Source organism: Haliotis rufescens, unplaced genomic scaffold (assembly GCF_023055435.1).
Source record: "Haliotis rufescens isolate VD_foot unplaced genomic scaffold, xgHalRufe1.0.p SCAF_41, whole genome shotgun sequence".
In the NCBI taxonomy this organism is placed as follows: domain Eukaryota; kingdom Metazoa; phylum Mollusca; class Gastropoda; order Lepetellida; family Haliotidae; genus Haliotis; species Haliotis rufescens.
In genome coordinates this window covers 3751014-3764203 of record NW_025964124.1, presented here as the reverse complement: position 1 = coordinate 3764203, position 13190 = coordinate 3751014, and the positions used below count along the sequence as shown (strand labels likewise).

The following is a 13190-nucleotide window of genomic DNA, read 5'->3' as shown; positions in this document are numbered from 1 at the left end:
TCTACAACACAATCCATTTCGGGTTAAGAGGTGTCAATGATCACTACAACATGTGTTGGGGGGACATCACATTGTATGTTGATGGAGACGATCACGAATATCTTGAACTGTCCATGAGGCAAGAAAAGAATAGGTCCGGTGAGAATATAATCCTCGTGATTGGCGCGACGTTAGGCCCAAAATGTGGGCTAATGTTGCTGATCCCTCCCGGTGCCCTGTGCAGGTGTATAAGTTGTATGCCTCCACGCGTCCACTTGACTTCTGTCGAGATGACGATCCCTTTTACATCGGCACACACACTTTAGGTATGCCTAAACCTGGCGATCAGTGGTTTATCCGCTATCGTATTGGGAAAAACAAACTTTCCTCTATCTCATGAAAAACATGTGCGATGCCGCCAGTCTCCAAACATCGAAACGACGCACAAATCACTCTGCGCGCAAACTCCTTGTGCAAAAGTTGAATGACAATAATGTTCCGCCAAATCAAATAATGCAGACAACTGACCACAAAAACATCCATTCCGTGAACAATTACTGCCATATTAATCCTGACCAGCACAAGCAAATATCCAACATCATTTCACGAAACACTCCATCCCACACTGTGACATCCGTGCTTGTTGATGAAACTCCCGTCATGCAGAGCGGCCCCTCGCGTTATGTCCAAAACGACAGTAGACAACAGTCAGCGGTCTCAAATAGTAAATGTTTCTGGTGGTGTCAACACTATGTTTGCTGGCAACATTACTGGTGGAAACATGACGATTAATCTCGTTAAACCCCCAAGCCCGGTCCATAGGCTCGGCAGGTACCGATTAACTAAGACTCGGTTGATATTTCCAATATTCCAAAACACTCGTGATGAATCCTCTATATATACTAGTACTCAACATGTCAGGTAAATACTCCTGTATATACTCAACCTGTCAGGTAAATACTTCTGTATATACTAGTACCCACCAAAATACACTTTCGAAATGACATAATGGACCGTTGTCCCAGTTTTGCGGGGGCGGTCCGGTAGCCTAGTGGATAAAGCGTTCGCTCGTCACGCCGAAGACCCGGGTTCGATTAAAACCTCGCTCACTCTCAGGTTTGCTGATTTCGTTATAATATTTTCTTTGTATTTGTGTTTTTAGCATGATTAGTTTATGAGTGTGTCAATAAATTGATCCACCAGACTAAACTTGAATTTCATCATTACAGATACAGGAACTTGAGGACCGTGATGCGCTGCGTGAGAAACAAATCCAAGACTTGACGGAACAGATACAGAAAGGTTGGATTTCTATAATCTGTTAGGAATATTGAAAACTATCATGTGGTGATACCGGGTGTTTGTGTAAAGGAGAGTCAAATGAGGGAATTGGGTCGGACATCAGTTTTGTCACTGACGCGTCAAATTTGGAAATTTTCCTCCACATTGTTACCATAAAGTTTTTGAAAGGTTCACTGAGGCCTTGAACGTTATAACCTTGATCAAACAGCTTCTGAGCAAGAGTCAGATGACGGTCTTTGAAATCTTGGCAGAAAGAGCGTGGTTGATTGTACCTAAAAAATTGTAAAATATAAACACCAAAGGCGTCCCGTGTTTCTAATGGCGACAGAAAACGTCATTAACACTTCTAACACTGTACAGTAGACATGATACACCAGTCCTGTGTTTATAATGGCGACGGGAAGTGTCATTACCACTTCTAACACTGTACAGTAGACATCATACACCATTTCTGTGTTTCTAGTGGCGAAAGAAAACGTCTTTAACACTTCTAACACTGTACAGTAGACATGATTCACCAGCCCTGGGCTTGTAATGGCAACAGAAAAGGTCATTAACACTTCTGACACTGTACAGTAGATATGATACACTAGTCCTGTGTTTCTAATGGCAACAAAAAACGTCATTAACACTTCTAACACTGTACAGTAGACATGATTCACCAGCCATGTGCTTCTAATGGCAACAGAAAACATCATTAACACTTCTAACACTGTACAGTAGACATGATACACCAGCTCTGTGTTTCTAATTGCGGCGGGAAGTGTCATTAACACTTCTAACACTGTACAGTAAACATGATTCACCAGCCCTGTGTTTCTAATTGCGGCGGGAAGTGTCATTAACACTTCTAACACTGTACAGTAAACATGATTCACCAGCTCTGTGTTTCTAATTGCGGCGGGAAGTGTCATTAACACTTCTAACACTGTACAGTAGACATGATACACCAGCTCTGTGTTTCTAATTGCGGCGGGAAGTGTCATTAACACTTCTAACACTGTACAGTAGACATGATACACCAGCCCCGTGTTTCTAATTGCGGCGGGAAGTGTCATTAACACTTCTAACACTGTACAGTAGACATGATTCACCAGCCCTGTGTTTCTAATGGTGGCGATACGCGTCATTAACACTTCTAACACTGTACGGTTGACATGATACACCAGCCCCGTGTTTCTAATGGTGGCGATACGCATCATTAACACTTCCAACACTGTACGGTTGACATGATACACCAGCCCCGTGTTTCTAATGGTGGCGATACGCATCATTAACACTTCCAACACTGTACGGTTGACATGATACACCAGCCCCGTGTTTCTAATGGTGGCGATACGCATCATTAACACTTCCAACACTGTACGGTTGACATGATACACCAGCCCCGTGTTTCTAATGGTGGCGATACGCATCATTAACACTTCCAACACTGTACGGTTGACATGATACATCAGCCCCGTGTTTCTAGTGAATGCAGAAAACGTCATTAACACTTCCAACACTGTACGGTTGACATGATACACCAGCCCCGTGTTTCTGGTGGACACAGAAATCGTCATTAACACTTCCAACACTGTACAGTTGACATGATACACCAGCCCCGTGTTTCTGGTGGACACAGAAAGCGTCATTAACACTCCTAACACTGTACAGTAGACATGATACACCAGCCCCGTGTTTCTAGTGGACACAGAAAGCGTCATTAACACTTCTAACACTGTACAGTAGACATGATACATCAGCCCTGTGTTTCTAATGGCGGCTTGAAGTGACATTAACACTTCTAACACTGTACAGTAAACATCATACACCAGCCCTGTGTTTCTGATTGAGGCGGGAAGTGTCATCAACACTTCTTACACTGTACAGTAGACATCATACACCAGCACTGTGCTTCATTAACACTTCGTGGTTGAAGCCATGTATGAACAACCTTTAAGGAGAGAACTTTTCTATCAGTCCCTTGCCATATGCTTCACAAGTACCCCGCTAAGAAATATCAGAGATTAAGTTGGACACTTACCGGCACATAATATTCGTGAAATGAAATACGTCTCTCCATCTTTTGTTTAGTTCTAAAAGTGATGTTAAGTTACTTAAATAACTCAAATCTCCTCACTGAATCTTATCGCTGACAATTATACTTACATCTAGTATCAATCATCTGGAGCATCTCGCACTTAACCCACTCGATTTGCGTGCGCATCATGTCATGACACGTTCAACGCCAAGTGATAGAGCAAAAAGAATATTGCGGGTTACCTAATAATTTACAGGAATGTGATTGACTTCGTGCATGTGAGGCGGAAAGACTGGCAGTTAAGGCTAGGGGCACTCAGAGGTTGACAAACTCCTCTCCTCGTTACATGGCTTATATGCGGCCTTAGATTGAATTCTCTCAATCAGTGACTCACTATTAACTCAAATGTTTTACATCTGTAGCATAACTGACCTGCATTGCACATGCTTTATATATCGTTAATAAACTATACCATATGTCCGCCTGTAACATTGGCACACGACGTACCAAACCGAATCGTTTTGCTTTATTTTTTATTCATTCACAATCTGTCATTTTCGTGAAGGCACACCCTATTAAAGGATTAAGGCATGCCCTGTTACTATTAACTCAAGCTATTTCCAAGGGAAAATTTATACCTGCATGTCAAAATGTTTCTACAGGACGATGATCTCACTGTCTCACGCTCATTTTTGCGGTAAACTTTCTTACAAATGTCTTGCATTCGGGGTTGAACAGCTTACAAAAGACGAAACATTGCCAAATGTGACATGTTATTGGCAATTGTTTAAAGAAATAGAAATGCATGTACTTTCTACTCAATTACCCTAAAGGCATTATTTCAATTACCCACACATCCCTCTATCCAAAATGGAATCTGTTTCGGTGGATTATCTAGATTTGTTATTCGCTGGCATTGAGGGGGGGCAGTGGATAAAGCGTTCGCTCGTCACGCCGACGACCCGGGTTTGATTCCCGACATGGGTACAATGTGTGAAGCCCATTTCTGGTGTCCCCCGCCGTGATATTGCTGGAATATTGCTAAAAGCGGCGTAAAACCATACTAACTCACTCACTCACTCTTGCATTGACAATTTATATATTTGCAGTCACGAGTCTAGTTTCATCACTTGGCCTAGTTGGCCTTACCTCGATCGGCTCGATCGTTCGTTCGTGTAAATGTGGAAAAACACAAAGTAAAATAGTATACATTGAGAGGTGGATCCTTGAAATGGCAGTTAACCCGTGGAGACTTATGATATAGACACAATACTTTTGTTTTCGTGCTAAATACACTAGGCCTAGTTGCATGGAATGTTATGTGCCATTTTTATATATGGCGTTGATTTGGTTTACCATTAATATAGACATTTTGCTAAACGGTGACATTTATCACCAAAGACATTCATTTTTAAAAGCGCCCGAGTACGAATAATTAGTTTAACTCTGGTAAACAGACATAGGGGTAGATGTCAGTAGTTTTTATATTTGTAGGGAAGTTGTCGAACGAAACGCGTTCCACGCATGCGCAGTTCTTTATTTCGGTCGAAGCCGAACGCTGTCTGCAGATCCGTATTTTCTTACACAGACAGCACAGGGGGGTTCAGTGGCGGTGGAACCCCTCTTGTCGAAACATTAAAGTAGAAAATTATTTTTGAAGCATAAATGAACATATTATCAATTGATTTTTTATACGTCCTTAGTGTGATAAAGGTGCCTGACATATCTGTGAAAGGTATCTTTGTATGACACGCGGAGTGAGTGAGTGAGTGAGTGAGTGAGTGAGTGAGTGAGTATGCTTTTAGCATTATTCCAGCAATATCACAGCGGGACACGCGAAGTAACAAGAATCTGTAACAAGTCATAGACGGAAATTGATCAGTAAAAATCCTTCCGCCGCACATGTGTCGGGTGAGTTGGTTTAAACGCCGCTTTAAAACTTATTCTAGTTATATCACGACGTGTCAGCTTAATGGGGAGCTAAGCCTGAAGTGATGCAGGTCTCAGACGTCTACCACTTCGGTGAAACCCACGAGCACGGGTATGGTGCTGACAAACCTAGAAACATTATCGGGACGAACCGGGATTCGAACCCACAATCGCGCCCTATAGACGACCGGGCAACCCGTGTAAACCGACAGACCACTTTACATCAGGCTCATCATTTTCAACATCGATGTCTCCGAATCATCGCCTCCATCGTCTTACACTTCATTGGTACCCACGAGTTCTTCAACCCACAATCCCCTAACCGCATTCACATAGTCATTCCAATTATTTAAGTAAATGTGAACTCAGATTTAGGATAAGGATTTGGAGAGCAAACTTTCCACCGTTCTGAGTCCCGTTTCAAAACAATTGTTTGCCAGATAACTCGGAAGATAATGTTTGCAGGACCGCACTGTCAAGAGGTTTCTAACGCCCTGTAGAAATATAGAATCTGATCATGGATACAGGAGTTATAGTTGTTATATGACAGACGCGGAAATAACCACACATGATGAAACATTGTCACCTTTCTGAGTTCCATTTTGAAAAAACTCGTCTTCCTGATTGAATTGTCAGAACCGCATTGTCAAGGATTTTTTTAACGCCCTGTTTATATAGATAAATATTCTGATAATTGGTATGTAGCAGGTATAGCGACCGTTCCGTCGCGCATATACAAAACAGAATAAGATTGACACTTTCAGGAGAGTCCAGTTGAGTAACATTTAGTCGCGTAAATATAGTTATCTTAGTTATACAAAGGGACAGACAGACAGACAGACACGGTTGACCCAGTCGTTTTAGGCGGCACAATTCGCAGTGAAGAGTTGCGTCCCCTGGGCGTGCAAGAAATCTATAATCGTAGGTTCGAATCCCAGCACTATACAATATTTCGTATTTTCCTCCCACATCAAGCTAGACACACCGTGGTATAACCGAAATACTGTTAAAAGCGGCGCGAAATAATAGTCATTCAGGATATCCTTTTTGACGATCCTTTATCGATAAATTACTAGTATATCAGATAACCAACGACTCTTTAACCCACAGATTTAGTTCCTACTTAACGGACTTAAGTATGCACATGTGTTATTGCTGTGACTGAGTTAAATACCTGGGCGCATTCATCTACAATCAAATTTCATGTTCAGTAAAAATTTTGAAAATAACCAATACGAAATGCAACAGCGACAAGGCAACACTTCATCACTATGTCAGCGGCCGACATGTTTTACAAATACAACATTCAAAATGGTGGCTACCGTCGCGATAGCTTCGATGCTATGTTTGCTTGTGATAAGGTTGAGGAACTGGTCAGTAGTTCTTGGTAATTTTCCGATCCAAACACAAACATGAGTTCATGGTCTGATGGTTCTTAACAAGCCAAAATGATGTCTCATGCAGGGCGAGGGCCAGGCAAGTCGGGCTCGACCAGTTTAAAAATATGTTCCCATGGTAAAGTGAGAAGTGCAGGCTTGCAGTCAATAGATCGAGTCGTTACAGTCAATAGATCGAGTCGTTACAGTCAATAGATCGAGTCGTTACAGTCAATAGATCGAGTCGTTACAGTTAATAGATCGAGTCGTTACAGTCAATAGATCGAGTCGTTACAGTCAATAGATCGAGTCGTTACAGTCAATAGATCGAGTCGTTACAGTGATTGATGTCATGAGCATCGATCCATGCTGAAGACATAGCCTACTTAATTTCTTAGGGCACCAACGCCCGAATCGAACAATTTTGTGACTGTTGTCGCATGGTTGGTTTGGTTGGTTTGTTGTTTAACCCCGCACTCAGCAATATTCCAGCTAAATAACGGCAGTCTGTAAACAATCGAGTCTGGACCTGACAATCCAGTGATTAATATCATGAACATCGATCCACGCAATTGGGATCGATGACATGCATCAACCAAGTAAACGAGCCTGACCACCCGACCTCGCTTCTTACGACAAGCATAGTCGCCTTTTACGCCAAGCATGGGTTGCTCGAGACCTTATTCTACTCCAGATCTTTACGCGGAAACAATGCTTTGTCGCAGGATAAAGTATTGTCGGTGCCTTTGATCTTTTAGGGAAGCATCTTAGAATAAAAATAAAGTCATATTTTACGGAAGGTGATGAGGTAGATTTCTTTAACCAATGAAGTAGGCTTAATTTTTTACCTCAACATGCAATCTGAGACGAAATAAGGTGAGACTGTAGTAAGACTTGTAGATCTAGTATCACTCCACACTGTATTATCTTAGAGTGATCGGCACAAGCAGCCGAGCGCCAAAATATGCCATGCTCCTAACCAGACACGTCACACTGACGTCATAACTCGCCCCTTCGCCAGTCAAGGCGTTTCTTGACTGGCAGTGGGACGTGTCACTCGTGTTAGGACGTAAACGGTGGGTAAGTTTTCCGCTTGTACTTCAGAATTTTGTTAGGAAATTAAATGAAACAAAAATTGTAAATATTTTAAGATTGATGTACAACAGAATACATTTTGAAGGAATCAGGTGCTTGCTTCACACAATGTTTACACCCAGACGTTTGTTTAGCCTGTCACCGGGGATAACAAACGTCTGGATGTAAACATTCATACCTCGTTTCAACTGAAAAGCTTGTTCTATTTTAATCAGTATATTGCATAATATATGCTTGTAAGTTTGATCTCTGAACTAATAACAATTATTTACAACTGGGACTGAAGACTATATGAGATGATTCTAAATCTGTTCAGTCAAGTGTCGGATGTGTTTTTTCGCTCATATTTTTAAAACATTGTCCTGCATCACAGAACGGCCAAATGTGTCAGCCATATTATTTTTACACTCAAGGCCTGCAGCTTTGTTCTTCGAATCCGGAAAATATTATCAGGAACAAATGTAATTTTGCATTGTTTTTGAAGAATTGCAAGGAAATGTAGAATATATAAGAGAAAATGTGCGTGATTCTCATTATTTTATGACTCAGTTAGAACGGACGTCAAATGCGAAAACAATTTGGCGAATGTCACACGGGCAATCGGCATTTCAGTCTTATCACTTTATAGAGCCACATGTTTATTCCCTTCTTTACACAACCAAACACCGTATCAAACATCTTGTAGTGCCGGCGACAGTTTCTGCCTCAGATAGTAAGCTGATCTGTGATGAATGTACTGCCGCCATCGCTCGGAATGCTGAATTATGACAGTGTTGCAAATGGTTTTCCTGACACTTAATTACTACTCTGTTGCACACGCGCGTAGTCAAGTAGACCTGTTGCTATTTTACATTGATTGTATATCATCAAGAAAATGTCCTCACTGAAATATTAATCTGTAGCATGTCGTATATCGACGTTTGTAATACTGTGTAGCCCGAGACACCAAACGACGTAAAATGCACCAGTTTCAGAGTCTAGTTAAGAGAGTGTTTGTATTGGGGAGGGTGGGGACTAAAACATCAAGCAAAGTCACTCGGGACAACAAATAATTTACGATAGGTCGCAGCACTCTACATTTAGTAGCCTGTTATCATCAATTGGCAAAAAGCAATATGGACACAGAGAAACCAGCAAGACAGTTGTCTATTTGACGATGTAACAATTGTGTAAAATGCCCATTGTCCACAGACGTTGAAATACACGAGCAATATATTTTCCTCCAGAATTACACTGGTGGGCGTCATATCCTGGTCAAAATATATATAAGGGTGTGCATCGATTCTCACTCGCAACAAATACCTGAGTATTATTTAAATATGCAGTAGTAATAACATAGCAGGCAATGAAAATTAGAAAACAATGTTCAGTATTTGACCTGTATGAGCGAAGAAGGTTTGCTATTCACAGTATTGATACTCAAATGCAGATATTATGCAACAACGCAACAACTTGCGGGGACCATTTCATTGTCATAACGATTCCACCCACAACTAACGAAGTCAGACTAAAATACTAATCATTCCATAATTTGAGAATTAAGAGTAGGTAGCTGATGTAATACCATGTTGTAAAGTTCCAAAATAATAAATGCACATATTCTGTGTATTCTGTGTACAGCAATATAAACTAACATGTTTAGTCCTTAGTCCTCATAATGGTAACATATAAAACCCTAAAGAATGACATATGTCTACTAGCCTAGTCGTTATGATATCTGAACTATTGGGATGTTTGGCAAGGAATATAGGACGAGTGCCAATTTCTATCGCTGATGTAGTAATGTTCATTTTTGTTGTATGTTGTATGATTATATTATTATGACAACAAAATAACAATCTATTCAGTTCCTGCAACTTCAACCAAGAGAAGAGAAGTGATAAAAGCAATCTAAATCTAATAAATATAAGTGATTTCCAAAATTTGTCAGTCACCATGTTATGATATATGAATAAGCCTCTACTGCAACAAATGTATTATAAGTTAAGTTCATCAGTGAATAAATTTGAAAGTCACACATTTGTTGAAAGGCAAAAGCTTCTCTGAGGCCAGTAGTTATAATGTTTACCTGCAATATATAGTTTTCTGAACAGCATATATGGGGGTTTTGGGTGGTGGGTAGCCTAGTGGTTAAAGCATTCGCCCTTCGCGCGGAAAAACTGGGGTCGATTCCCCCACATGGGTACAATGTGCAAAGCCCATGTCTAGTGTTCCCCGCCCAGATATTGCTGGAATATTGCTAAGAACCTGTAAAACCCAACTCACCCAACCCAACTGAACAGCATATTTTGTGTTTCAGCCTCGAACGACTCGAGTCAGGGAGAAAGGGCTGCACAGATGACGACAGTGACGACCCATGGTAGGTGGGAGAAGCCAGCAGGTGGTAGATACTGTCACTGTCCAACTTTGTACGAGATGAGGTCACATCAACATGTGACAAATATAAGTCTGAAAGTTCACTCCACAAACCTTCATATGAACAGTCTCTACAATAACAAATTGATAAATGTAGTCTCTTATTATTCTAATAATTTGAAACAAGTCGATTGTATTGCCAGTACCACCATAAGACTCAATCCAACAAGCCTGTACAGACGCGCGGCTCAGATGAACAGCAATCTCAAATTTTGTACATGTGTTGTATATTTATGATAGGCGTTTGAGTGATTTATTAGTCGCTAGACTACCTTATAATAATACCTCTACTAAGATGAATGGTTTTGAAATTGTATTCATCAGTCAAAATTTTAAAAACCTAAACTTTGTAGAATATCTGATATGTATAATGCTAATGTGGTCTGTATTGTTTTCTGAACAGCATGTTCTGTGTTTCAGCCTCGAGCGACCCGAGTCGGACCACGAGGACAGCAGTGACGACCACAAAAAAGCCTGCTACACAGGGTAGGTGGGAGAACCCAGCAGGTAGAAAGCCCACACTTTAATCCCTCCAACAATTAACAAGCTTGGGTATAGACCCGTGGGGGTTCTGACTTGCGTCTTGCATGTCACCGTATTCCAGTTGTGTCGATCAGTGCTCACGTTGTCAACCACTGGACTGTCTGTCTGTACCAGACTCCGCCATCTTATTGCTGGACTACTGCTGAGTGCGGCGTAAAACAACAAACACACAAACAGACTGACATACTCCAATGTCATGTCTTATAAGATCTATCTAATATGTCCAAACAGCAACTGTACTGACAGTATCATCTCATAAAGCTCAGTCCATCAAACGTTGACACTCGCCAGCCACACACAGAATAATGTTACAACAACTGGATGTGACAGAAAGATTCTAAACATTGACCACATAATCCTTGATTACATGAACCAGCTGTCGTCCTTCCCCTTGATCCTTGTGTTGTCAGCCATGTTGGAAGTGGTTGATGACGTACCGTGTCACGTGTCACCACGTTGAGGTGTGAACCATGTAGATGTATGACGAAGATGTCTGGAAGTGTACAGAGTTTACTTTGTGTTACAGCGACTCCATCACCAGCAGACTGCAAGGACCTCATTGACGCCAGCGATGCCGGGAACCTGGAGGAGGTGAAGCGGCTCCTGTCTCGGGGCGTGGACGTCGATTGTAGGTGGGGAGAGGGGAGCGAGACACCGGTGATGAGGGCAGCATACGAGGGACACAGAGACGTGGTGGAGCTCCTGGTGAGTGAAGGGGCCGATGTGTCACTGGTGGACAGGTACGGTCGCAACACCCTTCACTTCGCCAGTTATGGAGGATACTTGGAGACGGTGAAGTTTGTGCTGTCTCTGCACGTGGTGGACATCGACGCCAGGAACAACTTCGGGTGGACGGCGGCCTCCCTGGCGAGATCCGGGGGACGTACGCGAGTGGTGGATCTCCTCGTGTCCCGCGGCGCTCAGTGACGTCAGTGTCGTGTTTGTGTGGACAGTGGGGGGAGACCTGACAGTGACGTGGTGTGCCGTTCACGTCGTCGTGTGTACATATGTCTTTATTTACGTGAAACTGTTTGTTGTTTTTGGAGATGAATAAAACTTGTAAAAACTTTGTCAGACATTTTGTCATTTGTTGTGTTTGGAACTTCGCATCATCAGGTAAGAAAATTGTTAACTGAGTGTAAATAGAGATGACGTGTGAATAGTAAGCACTGCACCTCGTGATATGTTCATGCATGCCGTCATATATTTCTGTGTTAATTTTACGGCAGAAGTTTGTAATTAATCGTGAAAAACACCAAAAATTATGTTTGTTTACATCTCGCTGCACTCGGTGAAGACCGACCCGAGGTTCGCCCAGCTGACGTGGCGCCAAATGTACAATGACAGTGACGTCACACTGTCGATGACGTCACGGCATTCCGGCTTAGGTCTAAACACTAAAGCTGCCGGCTGTTTTCTCGGCTAAATACGATACCGGTAATTCACAGGGCGGCACAATACTGGCTTCGCGATATATGCAAGTACAGCACAGGCCTCATGTGGGCGATATAGATTAACAAATGGAGATGTGTTGCATATTATTGCTGCTGAAATTTAAAAAGAAATATTTCTGATTGGCGAGATATTTATTTTCTCTCTCCCATTTCACCATTACAATCAAGCTACTTCCCAGCGTGTGACATCTTCTTTACACTCTCGTCTCACGACTGACCAGATTCCCCCGATGAATTCAGAGCTATAGATTGGGTTTGGGTTATTTGTTGTTTTTTACCCAGGGGCAAGATGCCAGAGGGACATATATTATTTCCCTCCTCTTCAAACCTCACTTTGAAGTCGAATAAAATTCAAAATACATCATACACGCAGATACTCGTCACAGTTTTGTATACTGTGAACTTTCCGCCATATTAGATAGTGATTACAAAATCACGTTTCACATGTAGCCTACCGGTAATGAGACGCCTGTAACATTACGCGTATTTCAAACTCAGCTGTGATACATACATCCTTGAATTCCTCATACATTTTAGAATCAAATGACACATGGTCTCGGTCACCAATACAAAGTGCCGAGATCAAATCAAGCAAAATAAGTTAGGTGTGAAAACAACGCTGTGCTCGAAAAACTGCACTTGTTTGAAATGTAAACAAAGCTAAATACATATTTTACAGTGTAGCATTTTCCCCCTTTTTTAGCTATCCATTCGTCTATTCGTTCAGAATATGCATGGGAAGAGAATTATAGGAAGAATTAGGGAATTAAAAATAGATACATTGCTATGATTTGATATTTTTCAACAGAAATTTCTTGGGAGTGTCAAAGTCAATATTATAAGTTCATATAAACAACTTCCATGAATAGCCGTTTCATTTTATTTTAAAACTTAAACTGAATATATTACTTTAACCAAATGGATATTTTGCGTTAAAATATACGCACACATTTCCAGGAGAATTGTCTTGGACTTGGAATAGTTCTTTAGGTCGTTTGATAAACATAACAGTGATATCTAACGATTCGCAGGTGCGCGTTGTCACAACCGATTTACGAATTATTCCTCTCGTTT

The 13190-nt window shown here is 41.5% G+C and overlaps 1 protein-coding gene across 4 annotated transcripts in view; it reads left to right on the top strand.

Moving 5' to 3' along the window:
- Positions 1-11731, top strand: part of LOC124124966 (ankyrin repeat and KH domain-containing protein mask-like) — a 239630-nt gene extending 227899 nt beyond the window's left edge. The window contains exons 2-5 of one of the 4 annotated variants that reach the window (XM_048382819.1): positions 1209-1281; positions 10004-10063; positions 10540-10626; positions 11189-11731. In XM_048382819.1, the coding sequence (XP_048238776.1) occupies positions 1209-1281; positions 10004-10063; positions 10540-10626; positions 11189-11589 (621 nt within the window). In that variant the 3' untranslated portion in view covers positions 11590-11731. The remainder of the gene's footprint in view (positions 1-1208; positions 1282-10003; positions 10064-10539; positions 10627-11188) is intronic. The other 3 variants (XM_048382820.1, XM_048382813.1, XM_048382817.1) reach the window with 3 other exon arrangements.
- Positions 11732-13190: the final 1459 nt, after the last annotated feature.